This window comes from Podarcis gaigeae, assembly GCF_964106915.1.
Source record: "Podarcis gaigeae genome assembly, chromosome: 5".
Classification (NCBI taxonomy): domain Eukaryota; kingdom Metazoa; phylum Chordata; class Lepidosauria; order Squamata; family Lacertidae; genus Podarcis; species Podarcis gaigeae.
In genome coordinates this window covers 91,150,644-91,169,547 of record NC_139681.1, presented here as the reverse complement: position 1 = coordinate 91,169,547, position 18,904 = coordinate 91,150,644, and the positions used below count along the sequence as shown (strand labels likewise).

The 18,904-nt window shown below is 40.3% G+C and overlaps 1 protein-coding gene across 17 annotated transcripts in view; it reads right to left on the bottom strand.

Annotated features, from left to right (window-relative positions):
• The window catches only part of LOC310845006 (uncharacterized protein), a 448,061-nt gene that overhangs the window by 374,064 nt on the left and 55,093 nt on the right, over positions 1-18,904 (bottom strand). For 13 of the 17 annotated variants that reach the window (XR_014564412.1, XR_014564413.1, XR_014564414.1 and 10 more), the window contains one exon: positions 17,782-17,834. Coding sequence is in view for 7 of the 17 variants with exons in the window: in XM_083739873.1 (XP_083595999.1) it covers positions 17,782-17,834 (53 nt within the window). In the remaining 10 variants the exon portion in view is untranslated. Of the gene's footprint in view, positions 1-5,343; positions 5,674-9,472; positions 11,771-16,724; positions 17,171-17,781; positions 17,835-18,904 lie in introns of those variants that run through there. The other 4 variants (XR_014564418.1, XR_014564417.1, XR_014564419.1 and 1 more) reach the window with 4 other exon arrangements.

Below are 18,904 nucleotides of genomic sequence, written 5' to 3'. Positions count from 1 at the left end.
TCTCTGGCACAAATTAAGCCCAGGGAAAACACACATGCCTCAGCAGATTAAAAGGATGTTGCAATGGAGAAGATAAAATGGTGTTCCTATCAAGCAGATTATGAAGGCAGCACCGGCTAAACTCTGCACAAGAGAACACAATTTCACTAGAATTACTCTGATGTTAAAAAGTAAAATAATTATCCTGCAGCTGCATCAGTGTGTGAATTTTGCCCCAAACCTAAGGGGTAATTGAGGGGAGGAACACTAAACAGAACACAAAGATGAGAGAGTCCACAGAGAAAACAATAAAGAACACAGGCGGGGGGGGGCAGAATAAGCATATAGTAACAGAAGGAAGCCAATGGGTTAAGAAAACATAGCAGGAGAGAAGACAATAAACCACTTACAAGCACAAGAGAAAATTCTACTGACATCACTCCTAGGAAATTCAGGCAAACCCAGCCTAACCAAACCTTAGAGAGGGTTGGTTCAGAGAATAGGGTGGCTTCTCCCTTGGGAAAGGAGGCAGAAGACTGAAGATGACCATGCCTAATCCACACAGAAAGAGATGCAATTCCATGTTTTAGGAATGCCCTGCAAAATAATCAGGCAAATATGAAATAAAGAAATTCCTGTCCACTAAGATAAATTATTGAGTCTCTGTTATATGTCTGAGCTTAGTCTTAAATCACATTTGTATTTATTTTTATTTTAAAATTTTAATTAAAAAGTTAGTACTAAAATGCCTGTAAATGTAAGCTGCAAATATACATCTATAGCATTTGGAAGCGAGCATCTGCCATTAGAATGAAGCATTTCCTTTACACTGAATTCATGCAATGAAACATTCAAGAAAGGAAGGTTTGTGGGTTTAACAATGCAGGCAGAAGGACTTTTTGAATTACATATCTGAAGCTGTTTTCTCCTAAAACCAGATTTCAGTGCTCATAAAAAGAACAAGATAAAGAGACAGAATGTTTTTATTTCTGTGTCTTACATTATAGCTTCTAAATGTCAAAATGTGATGGTTGTAAAATAAAGGGGGGGGGAATACCTAAATCCTCAGAACAAGTCTTAAAGTATGGACAGCTGTAATAATGGAGAGGTTTACCAGTGTTTGTCAAGTGGTCTAAGACCATCATGTTATGCCAAATACAAGTTTTATTATTAAAGTTTACAACCAAATTTGTGTATGCAGTTAAAACCTTGTTCCCCTCTGACAAATATGCCAATGTGCTGAAGCAACTGTTATTGCAAGTGGTAAGGACAACCAAGTGTATATAGATCTTAAAACCCATCTACTGGGGGATGTACAGCCTTCTAGACATTTGAAGGATGCATGACATAAAAAAAAATCCTACCCACAGAAAATTAGTCTATCAGGAAGAAGTTTAGGCTTAGAGCCCTTTTCCCTGATCTGCTTCCTTTCCTTGCCAACTGGAAATCCTGTTCAGAGCTTCTCTAGGTTATCAATGATTTGATAAAGTAAATTTTTGCAAGCTTGAGAGCTAAAGAGACAACTTTCAGCAAAGAAACAAATGTGATTTTTTAGGATACTACACCTGTGCCCTGCATCAAATTCTATATTTGTGCAGTGTGGTTATTAAATGCAACTATGTGGGTTTAATGTTTAGATATTGGGCACAGTCTACCAGACGACTTTCCTGTGAAAGCCACAGAGACATGACTGATGTGTTAGTCAACTGAATACTTTGAATACTTGTGCAACTTACTTCTTAACAAGTCCAGATATTTTCAATGGCCTTGCACAGGAAAAGTTGTGTGTAGACTGTCCCAACTGTCTAGCATTTCTTTTTCTTTTTTAAAACTTGGCCAGGCCCTGAAGCAATGCACTGCTAGTTTTGCGTGCCCTCAGGACTTTGGACTTTTATTTTAATGCTGTGTCAAATACCCACTCATTATGCAGGGCTTGGCAAAAGTGGTGATATGATGGTTTTTGAGAGCAGACAAATTATCAGTGGTTTCCCATTAAAGATGAGACAGCAGGGGGCTTCTTTTTTCCTCAGAGGTAGTCTTAGTGCTGGTGCTTACCTACAAAGCTCTACAGGGCCTGGGATACCTGTTCTGGTCCATTTCCAACCATTGTAAGAGCAAGTTCCTCATTGGAGCTCTCCAGGGTACTGAATCAAGTCAGCAATATCAAGGAAGCCTCTTAAGAAAGCTCTCCTAAGACCTTGTTATTCTGATGTTAGGATTCAAGATTGCCTTAACAGACTAGAGAACTGGGCCAAAACTAACAAAATGAATTCAACAGGGACAAATGTAAATTCTGCACTTAGGCAACAAACCACCAGCTGCACCTGGGGGACACCTGGCTTGCCAGTAGTACATGTGAAAAGGATACAGGTGTTTGGTAGCCCACAATCTTAACATGAATAATCTTAACATGAATAAAGAATGTGAGGCAATAGCAAAAAAGCTAACACTATTCTAGGCTGTGTCAACAGAAGTATAGTGTCCAAGTTACGGGAAATAACAGTACCAGCCTATTCTGCCTTGCTCAGACTATATCCTGAATACTGTTTCCAGTTCTGGGCACCACAATTTAAGAAGGATATTAACAAGCTGGAATATGTGCAGAGGAGGGCGACCAAGATAACCAAGCGTCTGAAAACCAAGCAGTATGAAGGACGGTTGAGGAAGCTGGATGTGTTTAGCCTGGAAAAGAGGAGACTGAGAACAGATATGATAGCCCTCTTCAAACATCTGAAGGGCTGTTTGAAGGTAGGACCAAACCAATGGTTTCAAGTTACAAGAAAGGAAATTTCTGATGTTAAGACCAGTTTGACAGACACCATCAGGAGCTAGTGGGCTGTCCTTTGTTGGAGGTTTTTAAGCAGAGGTGGGCTGGCCATCTGTCCTGGATGCTTTAGCTGATATTCCTGCATTGTAGGGTGTTTCATGGGCATCCAGTGCTGAGTTCAGCAGGCCACATGCTGCAGTCTTCTCAGTCCCATCATTGGGAACAGTTGCTCCTCTGCACTGGATATTGTACACTGCAGTCCTCTACCCCTGGTGGTTCCTAGGTGTCGGCAGCTATGGTTCTCCCAAAGCACGTGTTGCCCTCACTTCCTTCCACTGTCTGGCATCACAGCAGAGTACCGGCATGACCCACATGCTCCTCCACTGTCCGGGCAATGCTCTCCTTATATCCCTCCATTGCCATTGACTGTGTCAGTCTCTAAGGTTCCCTTCCTATGCAGCTCTTGTGTCAAATAAATGGCCACCCTGGCAACCATGAGTACCAGCTACATCTCCTCTTTTATAGCCCTAAGTTGACTGTCAGAGAATCACCACTTGGGTCCTGGCTCCATTGGTTTCAGGTGCTGGCCTGGCTCTTAACTGGCTTCAGGTGGTGAGTCATGTGCTCTCAATTTTAAACTCCTTCATATCTGCTGCCCCAGCCATTCTGTATTTGTAATCCTCCTCCTGGCCATTGGGGACAGCAGGGGCATATAGTCATGTTCCTCCAGGGTCCTAGCCCCTCCTTGCTGGTACTTCATGCTGTCTTCCTGCTCTCCTGTTGGCCCTTCATCCACAGCTCCTCAGATGCCTCTCCATGTTCCATGGAGGTGCTGAGGCCTCTTGGTACACTCTTCCAGGTCACCCTCATCCTGCCAATCCTGGTGCTCCCTCCACTCCATAACACAGAGGGTTGGACTCGGTGACCCTCCCGGTCCCTTCCAATTTTAAAAATCTATAATTCTAAGAAATACATATGTAATTAAATAATGATTTTTTCCTCCTAAATATAATTCAGTTTGCATTTATAACTTATTTTTTTGACAATAGCATATATGGTATGATGTCCAATATATAATGGTCAATAATTCAAAAGCAAATTGATGCCTTAAAAAAGCTTCTCATATTAACATTTTAAAACCTAGCCTGTTTCCAAAAGTAAATATATTTATCAGTATATATGCCAGCATTTCAGTTCCTACCTAGTTTGCATGGCAAAGTATTTTCTAAAGTTCTATAAACTATTTCATTATTTACAATATTTATGTTATGCTCTCTGAGCATCATATAAAAAAGATATTGAAACAAATAATTAACATTGCCATTTAATAGACAAAGTTAAAAACTGAAGATATGTAAACTGTCTAAGAGAAGAAATGATAAGAAAAGAAAAACAATATTTTATGTGTGGTAATGAACAGAATGGCCATTTCATTTGAAATGATTCATTTTTATTCTGTCATATGCCAATTCCCCATTAAACCTGATTAACCAAAAACACATACACTTAAGCTAGAATATAAAACACACTTTCATGTGTGTTTTACAAGCAAGCCCTAACATGTACTTCTTCGAGACACCACATTATTTGAATGAACACATTATTCAATATCATTTGAAATAAATGCATAGTTTGAATTTTATATTTGCCAATAGTGACACCTGCTGGAAAGCCCTGGAATAATGTTTTCAGCATTTTTATGTTTTGTGCTTCATGGGTAGAACCAATCAGCAGCATCTGGTCAAGGTGTGGTGTTCAGTGTTTACCTGTTTTATACCTACATTTTAATAATTGTTCTATTATCTTTGCTAGCTCATTATTGATGCTAGCTGCCTGGACTCCTGTAGGACAAAGGGTGGGGATACGAAAACAAATAATTAATAAAACCTATGTCTGTCATAAAACAAATCTATTGATCAGTGCTTGTCCTTAGTTTTACTGACTGCTTACAGAGTGCCAGGACTCTCAACTGGCAGTTGGCCACTTTCATAAAAAATGGGTCTGCCAAGGTTCCCTGGGCAACTTTGACACCATCATACATAAATACTTTGAGACTTTTTTTGAGACAAAAAAGTGCAACTAATAATAATTATAAACTCAAGAATCGACCACTGTAATGCACTGTATGTGGAAACTGCAGCTAGTGCAGAAAGTCAGTGCTAGGATGTTAAGAGAGATTCAGATTTAGATTTATTACACCAGTGCAGAGAGATCCGCATGCACTAGCTGTGTTAGCTACCAAGCCTTCACATTTAAAGAAGTTGGGACCCAGATAACCAACAGACCACTTCCTCTGGTTCAGACTAAGCCAATCTGCTTGTGCAAATAAAAAAAATGCAAAATAAGAAAGTATAAAGAAAATCTAAAACACAAATATAAGAACAGCTAAAAACAATAAAAATCAACAACATAGACATTAAGGAACAGACTAAAACAATCCCAGTTTATTTATGATATGTTTATACCACTTACAAATCTCTAAGCAGTTTACATGCAAACAATAAAACATTAGTAATATTTCATAAGAATTAGATAAAAAACAAGATTATAAATAAAACTATCACAAAACTGAGTAGTGTACAAAAGAGAAAATTAAAAAGTCAGAGTCTAAGAATTATTACTATATTTATTTATTAAATTTGAATAATTAAAGCTATTCCTTCCCATTGTGCTCAGAATCTGGTAATCCAAGGTATATGGTTTCTGAACATGAAGGTTTCATTTTAAAGTATTTATTAAAAATGAATTATTGCCTTGTGGTCCAAGAACTCATCCATCCCTTTATGATATGAATAAGATAAAGATGATATTTTGATGCCCCTTTTATTCTTCACTCATTGAAGTATAGCTGTTTTTCACCATTGGCTGCCTTTAGGATGTCACAAAGCTTTGCTTGGAGCCAAGCTTCAGTATCAGATCTCTTTGCACTGGGAAATATAAAATATTGGTTTGCGGGGGGGGGGGGGAATGGAAAAGAATGCCACATGGGTGCTTCCTGTCCTCTCCCCATTTATGATCTGCAACACTAGAAGCCACTCAAAGCACAGCTACTATGAAAGAATGGAAATACATTTGAGCTATGAGAATGCTGCACCCAAGCCTGAAAGTCAAGAAAGCAGAAGGGCCTGTGGAGAAAAATTATGAATGGCCTATGAATAGGGTTGCTGTGTACTATTGGAGGTAGGAGGAGACACAGACTGATGAGTGCTGGTGATCAGGAGGGAAGAGATGAATTAAATACTGGTTTGAAAAACCCTAGCATTTTCCCCCCCTGCACTTGGCAAAGAATAACAAGAAATGCTGGACTGGAAGTATAGCTAGGGATATTGTTTTATAAACATCATGATAATTAAGTCCTCATTTTAAAAACAGAAATGTTGCAGATAATTCTTAATGTAGAGGAGATGCTAAAATTTTACAGGAGATAGTATGTTATTTATATATGAGTGGGTGCTATGCATTGGCTATCTTTCATAATGTTTTAATGCAGGAAGTGCTATGAGACATATGGATCCTATGCAAATAAATGCCCTTTGATTTCAAATGACATTTTGCATACTAAGGAGTCTATTTTCTCATCAGTGCAGAAGTGATTTATGCACATAAGTCCCATGAACATTAATGGGACTCTCCCACGTAAATCCCCTGCACAGAGATAGAACCTTAGGATTTACATTGAAATGGGTTCTTTAGAGCCATTTACAATGTCACCCTTTTGCCAGGATTTTACGTATTAACAATACTAAGCAATACGTAGCAAATATTAACGTGCAAAATCCCAGCCATCTCCTCCCCCAAAAGGCACAACAATAGTTGAAAAAGACCAATATTTTATCCCAAATTTATTCCCTTTAAATTAGGATCTTGATTGAAAATGTACTTGTGTTTTTTTAATATTTATGACAATTTTACTTGCTAGCATTAGTTTTCCATGGTCACAAGCTAACATTACAACCATGTGTTTGGGAAAGTACTCAAGCTCAGAAAAGCAATTTTTCCAGTTTCTTATATCTGGATGATCAAAGCATGATATAAGATACAGGATACTTGAAGGACTCCCATATTCCTCACAAGCCCACCTGTAATTCTTCATTTGAGACCTTCCGCCAGGTCTCCTTTGCCATCCTGAAATTAGTGGTAAGAGAGGAGTCCCTGTTGGCCATGTCATCCCAAGTTTTAAACACCCTACAACGTGAAGCTCACCTCGGAAGCTTGCCCTGTTGACGTGTTGTTGTTTTTAAAATTTGTCCAGGCATTTCATTGTATTTTGCAAGTCATTTTAGTTTTAAGGTTTACGCCTGCTTGATTTTATTGTTTTATGAGCTGCTGTTAATGGGTGGAATTCAACATTATTCCAGTTCCATCTGTGCAAGCATTCTTGCTTGCCAGAAATGATTATCTCCCCTCTCCTCTCTCTATGTGCTGTTCTGGGGGTTCTCCCACCCACCTCTGAACCAATTACAGTGGGTGCCACCTAGGGTCTCACACAGGCGGAAGAAATCCTCATTGCTCAAGCAGAAGTCCTTGCTTAGGTTGCTGCTGATGTGACTGGTTAGGTTCTTCTTTTGTCTCTTTTTTGCTTTTTTATTATAATTTTTTAATTGAATGTTCACTGCCCTGGCAGTTTTATGCTGAAGAGTGGCATATAAATTTATAAAATTTATACATAAGTGGATATATATAAAGTAGGAATGTTATTCACTGAAAAAGTCTATGTACAATTGAAGGCAACTGAGAGCAAATAAGTGATACAATTTTTCATTCCCGCCTGAAGTGCACATTAGGCCAAGCTAGGAAGTTATATCACTGCCAGAAGTACTAAACAACTTCCTCCTAGTATTTTAGCCTTCAACAGGCACTAGCACAATTTAAATTTTCATCTTGTTCAGCAGTAAGAGTTAAAACTTTCTTCAAAAGAAAGAAAAAAAGGAAAACAGGATCCTGAAGATGCCAAATTATACACTGCAAAATATATGGTTGTGCAAGTTCAATAAACCACCGACAGAAAGAATGCATTCAGCTTTCAGTGCTAATATTCTTATACAAGAAGCCATGCAGGCAAAAAAAAAAAAACCCCACCCCCACATTAATAATTGTTAAGGTTATGACATAAGACGAAAGAAGCCAGAGAAATCCAAAGGTAAAGCTGACACTGTATCCTCCACTTGGAACCTGGGGAAAAAACAAGACAATGGCAGTCTATGCTTTAGAATTTCAGTCCTTTGTTCATGTGTGTCACAACCTTCATGCTACTTACAGTGAGGGGGGAAAGTATTTGATCCCCTGCTAAATTTGCCCATTTGCCCCCTGACGAAGGAATGACCAGTCCATAATTTTAATGGTAGGTTTATTGTAGCTGTGAGAGACAGAATAACAACACGAAAACCCCCAGAAACCCAGAAGACAAAAGTCAGAGATTGATGTGCATTATAATGAGTGAAATAAGTATTTCTTATTGTTGGCAATTACAGAGGTCAGACATTTCTTGTAGGTGGCCACCAGGTTTGCACACATCTCAGAGGGTATTTTGTCCCACTCCTCTTTGCAGATCCTCTCCAAGTCAGTAAGATTTCAAGGTTGATGTGTAGCTAATCGAACCTTCAGCTCTCTCCACAGATTTTTGATGGGATTAAGGTCTGGAGACTGGCTAGGTCACTCGAGGACCTTAATGAGCCACTCCTTTGTTGCCTTGGCCATGTGTTTTGGGTCATTGTCATGCTGGAATACCAATCCTTGACCCATTTTCAATGCCCTGTTTGAGGGAAGGAGGTGCTCACCTCCATTGGACGATACATGGTCCCGTCCATCGTCGCTTCGATGTGGTGAAGGTGTCATGCCCCCTTAGCAGAAAAACACCCCAAACCATAATATGTCCCCCTCCATGTTTGACAGTGGGGGTGGTGTTCTTGGGGTCGTAGGCAGCATTCCTCCTCCTCCAAACACAGCGACTTGAGTTGATGCCAAAGAGCTTGATTTTGATCTCATCTGAACACAACACTTTCACCCAGTTCTCCTCCAGGTCATTAAGATGTGCATTGGAAAACTGAAGACGGGCCTGTACCTGTGCTGTATTGAGCAAAGGGACCTTGCTGACTCTGCAAGATCTCAGTCCTTCATGGCGTAATGTGTTACCAACTGTTTTCATGGTGACTATGGTCGTAGCTGCCCTGAGATCATTGATAAGTTCCTCCTGTGTAGTTCTGGGCTGCTTCATCACTGTTCATCACTGATCATTGCAACTCCACGAGATGAGATCTTGCATGGAGCCCCAAACCAAGGGACGTTGACAGTTATTTTGTGTTTCTTCCATTTGTGAATTATTGCACCAACTGTTGTCACCTTCTCACCAAGCTGCTTGGCAATAGTCTTGTAGCCCAGTCCAGCCTTGTGCAGGTCTACAATCTTGTCCCTGACATCCCTGGACAGCTCTTTGGGATTACAGGTAAGACCTCTCCCTTACAGCAGGTGCTTCTAATCTCAGCTTGTTAAATATAGTGAAGATACCAGGTAGCCTGACATCTGGCTGGTTGATAGGGAATCAAATACTTATTTCACTCATTATAATGCATATCAATCTCTGACTTTGGTCTTCTGGGTTTCTGGGGGTGTTTCTTGTTGTTATTCTGTCTCTCCCAGCTACAATAAACCTACCGTTTAAAATATGGACTGGTCATTTCTTCTTCAGAGAGCAAACGGGGAAATTTAGCAGGGGATCAAATACTTTTCCCCCTCACTGTAAACAAAATGATTTTTGTGCTTCTAACTTCCATTCCTCCTCTTCCTCTGGTCCTCTGGAAGTGTATGTTTCCTAGCCATGGGAGCCCAACCAGGGTTACTGGGAAACCAGCTCTGGTAAACCTCTATGTGGGACTACTTTAACACACTCTGTATTTGAATAATTCAGAACAGAGCAGTTCAATTACGAGCAGAAATGACTCAAACGGAACACTAGTGTCAAAAAAATCTCCACTGGCTGCCCATCTGTTCTCAACACAATTCAAAGAGATGGGTTGACCTCTGAATCCCTAAACGCTCTAGATCCAGGTTCTCTCAGGAAATGTCTTCAATCCATACACAGATGTCATGAAAGGAGTCCTTGCTCTGAATCCCACCTTTGTTTTAAGGGGAACTGTCTCTCCAGATGTTGCTGAACAACTCCCACCAGTCCTATCAAACATGGTCAATGAGCAGCAACCTCTGGGTGGTCCAAGGTTCCTTACACCTATTTTAAGGGATCTTAGTGGCGACAAGGAATAGGGTCATTTAGGAAGGTTGCAACAGCATTTTCATTCTGACAAGCTTCATTCATAGTGCTTTATTTGTTGCTGCTCATGATTGTTATGCTGTTTTTTTTCCTGTAGCTTTTCTTTAGTTCCCATATTTTAAATAGTACTCTCTGTGCATGCTCAAAATCTGCTCCATGTAGCTTTGGATATACTGAATGACTTTTTAGGCATTTTAGTAATGGTTAACTGGCCAGCTAGATTGTACTTAGCTCACCACTTTTAAAAGATACATTTTGAATCTGAATAAAGTTACTAAGGCAGGGCACAGTGCCCCATCCTCCTCTGCTTCTGAATGTATGTGATTATGGTTAAGCATTTATACCTCTGGTCAGCTCATAGGTTCTACATACTGAATAGCTTTAGTTATAAATTTACTGGGTTTGTGTATTAGCCATAGCATGTACTAAGTAGAGCTCGTGTATTTTAGCGTAATCTGTGAGCCAGGAAATCCCTAGTTCAAATCTCACCTCAGCTATAAATACACCAGACAGATTAAAGTAAATTACTGTCTCTCAGAATCAGCTCTTCCACAGTTGTACTTCAGCTGCCAGGTACTGACCTTACAGGACTGTTCTAAGTAAGATTGAGGTTATGGCCCAATTCGAAGATAGTGCTAAACCACAGTAGAGTGCTACACAAACAACACTGGACAAACCTCAGGCTCATGTGCTCCCCCTCCCCTCTGAAAGCATGATGAGGTGATTGGATACATCCACTTCCTGCTTTAAATTAACCATAGTTTATCATCACAACTGCACTGAGCCAAGTTGTGGTTAGTATAAACATTTGTTTATTGAAACAAGTCAAGATCAAAGCATGGTTTCTCATCCTAGCTTGTTTCGATCAATTGTAATTGAAACTAACCATAGTTACGTAGCTCACATTGGGCAAAATGACAAACTGCAGTTAATTTAAAACAGTAAAGTGGGTGCTTCCAATCCCCTCTTCACAACTGCATCAGAGGAACAGAAGGGAGGCCATAGTATGTGAGCCCAAGTTTCACCCAGACTCATTTGTTTAGTGCTAAACTATAGTTTACTGTAATGTCTAAACCAGGCCCATGCATCTTGAAGAGTTCCAAACACTCTAAGGCAGGGATGAGGAACTTCAGTCCTGGGCACCAAATGCAGCCCTCCAGGGTTCTCTATCTGACCCTGGGGATTCTCTCCCAGGCCATACTTCTTCACCAGTCACATCCCATTTCTATTGGTCCTGCTTTGCATCCTCCTTGAGTGTTTTTGCTTGGATGGAACATAACCCCAAACTCTGATAATGCTTGCCTGGATGGAGGATAGTATGTGTAGAAATTAGCCTACTGCACAAAGATGAAATTCACACCTGTTTCTTAGCCCACTTTAGCCTCTGGCCTTGTCCTCTGCTGGCATGTGAGCCCTAGAAAATTGTCCAGAAGGGAATGGGATGCGGACCTCAGGCTAAAAAAAGATTCCACATCCTTGCTGCAAAGAGGTATATAAATACAAGTTTTAATGCTTGTATTTATTTGGTTAGTTTATGTCTTTAATTATTTTCATTTTGTGGGAGCCTCCAGACTGCAAATTTTGGAAAGTAGTTTGTCTGTCCATTCATCTGTTTGTTCTCTATAGGTTCTGCTTTGGCATGGCATCACCCATTTTTAGGCATAGGTTTGGCTGCCTCTCATGATATCATCACCAAAGATGGCCCAAGCGTTCCTCAGTTGGGGCAGTAGACTTTGTCACCATTTGGACACTGGGCACCACTGTGAATCAAAATAGCAGACTAGGCTCAAAGGTTTCTGAGGTGGAAATGGAGATCTATATAAAAAAATTAGGAGCCAGGCACCATTCAAATCAAGACCAAAACATGACTTTGGCATGATGTTAAACATTTTTTAACATAGATTTGGCATCTTCTCAAGGGATGATCATTGTACTTGGTACAAGTTGGAGGGGGTGGTTATTGTCGGTCTTTGGATGCCAGGAGCCATTTTGAAGGATCCTGGAAATTACAGGTCAGGTAGCTTAACATCTGTCCCCTGAAAACTAGTGGAAAGTACTGCTAAAGAAGAAATAACCAAGCATATAGAAGAACAAGCTTTACCGAAGCAGAACCAGCATGGATTCTACAACAGCTTTGACAATCTGGCAAGATACATCTTGAACCTTCTTGGAAATGCTCTCCCCACACTGAATCCTACTAACACTTGGTCTAGGTCATAGGAGCCAACTCCTGGGGGCCAAGGTCCCTTTGCACACACACACCCAAAATATTTGAGGGCGCTGCCCCCCCTCCAAAATAAATTGCCATTGCTATTCAAATGGTGTGGGTGTGCCATGTCATGTGATCAATTACGCAGGGCGGGGCTTACACACACACACCCTATTTTATTTAAGTTGTCATCCCTGGTCCAGGTTTAGTTCAGCTGTGTATGGCCCAATGCTGAAATATTGAACTGAAGGAGACAGGGAGGGTTTGTGGGCTTCCTGCCTGGGCAGTATTAAACTGGTCTTAAACTGCAGCAATATAATTCAGTACAGGATGTCATAAGAAGTGGCCAAGAGCTAGATTTTTTCGTAAACTGCTTAGAGGTTCTACTTAAAATGAAGCAGTATATCAATTTGGTTAAAGAAGTAAAGCTTAAAGCCTGAGGTTAAGGCAGGCTTCCTTAAAGCCAGGTCTAACCAGGACTAGGGCTTGGGCTTTGCGCTGGCACACATAAACTAACAACAACATGTCCAGTTTCTCTGGACATGTGCAAAATTGTTCCTTCCGCTCAACACACACTAGGCAAGCAGATAGAACCAGCGTGAGGGCCTCCCTTCTACCACTCTCCTCCACAACTTGAATGGTTTCTATTCCTCCAGCTACTATTTTTTCCCCCATTTAAGTCATTTTTATACTACTCTTCAGCCAAAAAAGGCTCCCAGCGCGGCTTACAAATGTCAGGGATACAACAGTTCTTGCCCTCTAGCTTACAATCTAAAAGATACAACACTTAAGGGAGAGGGATTGGGAAAATGATTTCTTATCTCATCTGAACACAAAAATATGGTGTCTTTAAGTATACCTTCTAATATGACATTTCTACAAGGAAAACATGTCTTTGGAAGAAGTGGGATGTAGCCTTAAATATTATTATACACAGATCAATGAATACAGGTGCGTGTGATTGTCATACATGCTGATATACATGCATGGTACACAACACTTTAGATATGGAAGAGTACAGCAAAGTCTGGCAATCTTCTTGGGTGGGCATATTTTCAAATATGGGGAATTGTCACACACACATTCCTACCACTTTCTCCCCAAAAGGCCCTACTCAGGCAAAATCCTGCCTTTCCCAAAATCAAAAACCATCCAGGAAATATTCCCATCCACCCACAAAAATCCACCTAACTCTTCATGAACTCTACACAAATATATCCAAGCAACATCACATATCACTACCCTCACAAATTAAAACAGATAACCCCTCAATGCTCCCAACTATTCCCCCCATACTTACCAGGTTGCAGTGAGTCCCTGCTCCCCTTCATTTTCTTTTAAAAACAAAACAGTGGTTTCACTGGGCATGCTAGAAAGCAAAGCACCAGTTCCAGCTACCCCTGCTCTCTTCCTTTCCTATTGCTTCTGGACCAAAGTGAGCCCAGAAGCATTCTAGAGAGAAGGCAGTAAAATGGGTTGAAGGTTGAGCACATTACCCCTCTGCCATCACAAATCAGAAGACACAGAAGGCCCATTTTTGGCACAGAAACTGCTTTGGTTACATTGTATGATGACCTCTGTCGGGAGAGAGACAGGGAAAATTTGTCTGTTAATTCTCCTTGACCTCTCAGTAGGGTTGCCATATTTTGGAGAGCAAAAAAGAGGACGCTATGACAGCCATAGTCATATTCAAAGCAAATAACTGCAATTTGTCTCAAATTTTACCCCTGAAAAAGAGGATGTGTCATGGAAAGACAGGACACACGACAATCCTATAAAGTGGCATTCAATACAGGATCCTTCTGGGGGAGTGTCCGAGTTAGGGGTGGTTGCATAATGTTGTGCTGGTTCTGGTCCTACTTGTATGATCATTTCTGAAGGGTGGTATTTGGGGAGTGCTCTTCAGGCCTGTGGAGCCTTCAGTGTAGTGTTCCTCAGGGTTCAATTGTATCCTCCACACTGTTTAACATCTACATGAGAATGCTGAGTGGGGTTATCTGGAGTTTTAGAGTACATTGTCAGCAATCTGCTGATGACACACAGCTCTGCTTCTCCTTTACATCTGCAGGTATTGCAGTGGACATGCTGGACCATTGTCTTGCCTCGGTAATGTACTGGATAGGAACCATTAAACGGATGCTCAATCCAGATAAACCAGGCACTGCTAGTGGGTGGTTCTCTAGACTAGATGGATGGGAGGTTGCCTCCTCTTAATGAAGTTACACTCCTGATCCTGAAAGAGCAGGTACACAATCTGGGGGTACTTCCAACTTGGGAGGTTAGGGGTGAGCAGTGAGCTGCCCAGGTCTGCTGATGACACCATGTGGTTGCAAAGAACTCCAAAAGGATTGCTACAAACTGGGTGAACAGGCAGCATTACAGCAAATGCAATTCAATGTGAACAAGTGGAAAGTAATACATGTTGGGGCAAAAAAATCTTACATATACGGGGTGTGAACTGAAGGGAATTGATCAATTTTTTAGAGATCTCAAGCAGGGAGCTCTTGAAGGAGGGAATTAGAGTAACAACACTAGCACAGCATTAACAAAGGATCTCCAAAAGACAAGGGGACAGTGATTTATCAGTGACAACTACCATAAAATGAAGACAACAAAACAATGCAGTGAAGAATACTCCTGTTCAGGATTCTCCTCCCCCTTGCTTCTGGTTTTCCATACACACGCATACCCAACTGTCAGTCAACATCTTGACATCTTGTGCTCACTGAGCCTGATGAGTCTTCATTGGGTTATTTTGGGTCCATCCACCCCACTCCCCAGTAGGGTTATTTTTCCTAAATATATTTTGTTTTTCTATAGAGACTGGAATTCTCCCTTGCCAGCTGATACCTCTCATTTGAGCTTAGGTAGTACCATTTTGGTGATGTAAGAAATAGGCACTTGGATAATAAGTTCATTATCAGTAAATAGGATTATGTACATGGAGCTACATATTGTGCACTGAAGTTGGCAGATGAAGCTGTCTTATTAGGGCAAGATTTAGCACCTTTTTAGTGATGATTATGGTGATCTTATTATTTATAGCCCGCCCATCTGACTGGGTTGCTCTGAGCAGCTTCCAACACATATAAAAACATAATAAAAACATCCCAATAAAGGGCTGCCTTCAGATGTCTTCTAAAAGTTGTGTAGTTCTTTATCTCCTTGGTGTCTGATGGGAGGGTGTTTCACAGGGAGGGTGTCACTACCAAGAATGCCCTCTGGTTCCCTGTTATGGCACCCCTGTTATGGAACCCACTGACTACAAAGGTTCACTTGTCATCTTTCATACTGGCTTACAAATGGCAGATGGAAGCCTATAAATTAAAAATGCTTTAAACTCTTTTCTTAATGGATGGGTCTTGTATGCCTTCTTCTTTTTGTTGGTGTTAATGTTGCTAGGTATATGTAATTTTATGCTTGGAGCTTTATTATACATTATTGTAATTTTTTGTAAACCACTCTGAGAACATAATTTCAATCAATAAATAAATGGATAAAGAACATAAATCTGTTTTTATATTGTTCCGTGGCTAGTGAGCCATGGGATATGTCAGCTGATCCCAGGCAAGTTTCCATATAAAGCTCAACTGCAGCTTTAGTATACATGTGACTGGGGTACAATTATGGTGTTTATAGGTTGCAATTAGGTAGTTCCAGTTAAGTCCTGAACATAGCAAATCTTCTTGCTTAAGGAGCCATTTTCCAGTGGTTCACTTAGCTAGTTCACACTGAAGAAAACTTACTCCTTATCTCCACCATGCTGACCAGCAATCCTAGCACAACTGAAAATTTGGGCTGCCCCGATCCCATCTCCCAGAAATCTCTGAAAAGGGAAGCCCTAAGAGGTTGATGAGTGATATGTTGGCTACAGGTATGGTATTTTATTGCACCTTTCCCTACAATATTTTTTCCATAATTTTAATTTTTCATTTTCTTTCATCTGTCTGTTTTCAGATGGTTGGCTCTCCTTGCTCTGCACCTCCTATGAACCTGACCCTTGAGGGAGCACCCGGCCTTGAATTGCCTGCCTGCCTGCCTGCCTGCCTGCCTGCCTTCCTCCCTCCCTCCCTCCCTCCCTCCCTCCCTCTCTCTCTCTCTTTCTCTCCTGGTACTCTGAAGTCAATCCTATCTTGCTGCTGCTCTGAATACAGAGAATCAGTGGGCCTTGTACATCTTTAATAGTTCAGTAGAAGAGAGAAGTTTAGCAGATGCAGCTTTTTTCACCCTTGTCTCACAAATTGTACCTACTAAAATTCCCTCTTTTACAACAGTTAAAAATACAGTATCGTCCTAAGCTTAGACTTTGCTTACCTGATCAACCCCACCAGTGGGAATGCTCCTGCCTAGCTCTTTACAATATAGACTATATTTGTTACAACAGATTATAAGCATTCATACATCCTCACACAGTTGCATCAACAGTAGAACTGCTAATTCAATCAACTTTCCTCCAAACCTGATAGCACAAAACAAAACTAATAAATGAGTCGGTATGAGAAGCAAACAAACATGTGATTTAATCCATGCAGCTGAAAGGAAATCTTTTAAAAATATGTCACGTTTGCTATTTGATAAGTCAGTCATTAGGAGGCAGCAGACAGCTCAAAATGTTTTCAAGAATGAAACTGCCTTCCCTGTTAATCTGATTGGATTGGAGATGAAGGGGCAAGCAACTTAAACAGATTCTGGGGTTTACCACCCTTTAGGGAAGACCTAAAAGTACTATATATGGTTTACCTAAGGCATTATCAAAACAAAGATCCCATGAATGGCATCCGTACAAACAGTCTGATATGAAATACTCTGTTAAGACATGAAACCCACTGAGACTTAACTTGCATATAATCAGTTTCAAACTAGGGTGCCAAATGTGATATGACATTATTCTGTTCATGTATGCACACCACTACTGCCAACCAAAATAGTGGAGGGACACTGCCTTTTCTCCCTGGATCCAAAAACAAAGTAAAAACATAGCAAGTTCAAGATAGTAACTCACACTTAAAGCAAATCATTCTAGATCTCATTTTAAACAGCTATTTCAATTCTCCAAGTTAATGTAAACTCAAGGAAGACTTTTACTAGGCTAGAACATTTAGTTCCTTTCTTTCTCGGCAATGTATAAAGTGAAATAAAGCAAGGATGAATAATACAGTCATCTCCAAAGTTTTAAGCATTACAGTACTGTACTTAAAAGATTTTTGCAGGGAATACTGTACATTACTATGTATGTACATTACTATTACATACAGAAACAGAAATCACTAACTTTTAAGTCTCCAGTGCTAGCAATAATTAATTAATCATGGGCTAGAGCTACATGTTATTCTGAACTTCATTATTCTCTACAGATGATTTCCCAATGTGTAGCAGCCACATCTGTCGTTCTTCTCCATAATGATCATTACCAACACGAAACAAATGTACAATTCAAACTTGAAATTATTGTATAACGTAAATATAGCCTCCTGAATCCTGCAATGAATCTTAAGCTTCCTGCCCTAGTTACTCACTAGGACTTAAACATAAATTATTGATAATGGAAAAAAATAAACTTACTGTTGTGATGTTCAGACTGTTCTTTGGTTTTGAGTCAGCTGCCAGAGAGAAATCTGTTTAATAAAATAGTGAAATATCAACAAATGGGAAAGGAAGTGAAGTCCAGATTCTGGTTAAGTGTTGTTTTTCTTCTGCAACACTTTGTAAGTGAAGCAAATAAACAAATAGATGGCTTTGGAGATGGTCCCGCAACATCCAAGAGATGCAACACCCCTCTTCGACTATAAAGACCGATATGTTGTTGAGCTCTGACAGTCCAAAATGGTGAAGTCACTCAGTCTTGCTTGTTAAGTATGGTGTGTCAAAGAATAGGGCTGAAACTCCAAAATAATATTTAATGCATTTTCCAGATCCAGATTTCTCTCTCTATCTCTCGTCCTTTCTGTCTTTCCATTCATGTTTTTATTGCCACAAAAATGCACATAGGTTTGTTCTTCCAGTGCCCTGGGTAAGGCCTGGCTCTGAAATGCATTTCAGTCTCTCAACACAGACAGCTTTCACTGCATTTAGAGTCCCACCAAGGCCCGGCTTTAAAAGCTACTGATTCTTTTTTTCCCCTTCTTCTTTAGCCTTCCTCACAAAAGAAGGGTATTTTGTAAATTACCAGCTCGTTCAGATCAACAAAAGGTACTTTCATAGAAAGCCCCATTTGATTTTGCTCAAATTTGATTACAAGGATGGAGGAAAAAGGAAAGGAAGTCAAAAAGAAAAACCCCAGATGGCTTTTTTCATTCATCTCAGTGAATGAGCTTTATCTGTGCCTTTTGAAACTGTAGCAGTGGAAAAGCATTTCTGTTGGCTTAAAAAAACTTGACAAAAATTATTGGTTTGCCATTTCTCATGTAACTGCCATTGGGAACTGGATGAAAAGACTTTTTTTCATGGGATCGCCTGCTTGGATCAAAATAATGGAGATTAGGTATTTCATTATAAATTACAGTGGGAGATAGAGAGAGGCTGTCATATTAATAGCAACCTGCTCGTGGTCTTCAGTGGTAGCTATTCTCCTAAACAAAGGACCAAGGGGGTTGTCTATTGAACTTGTGCTTTAAGGCCCGATCAATTTTCTATCATCAAGGCAAAAGGTGAGATGACGAACAAAAGAATTCACACATGAGTGACC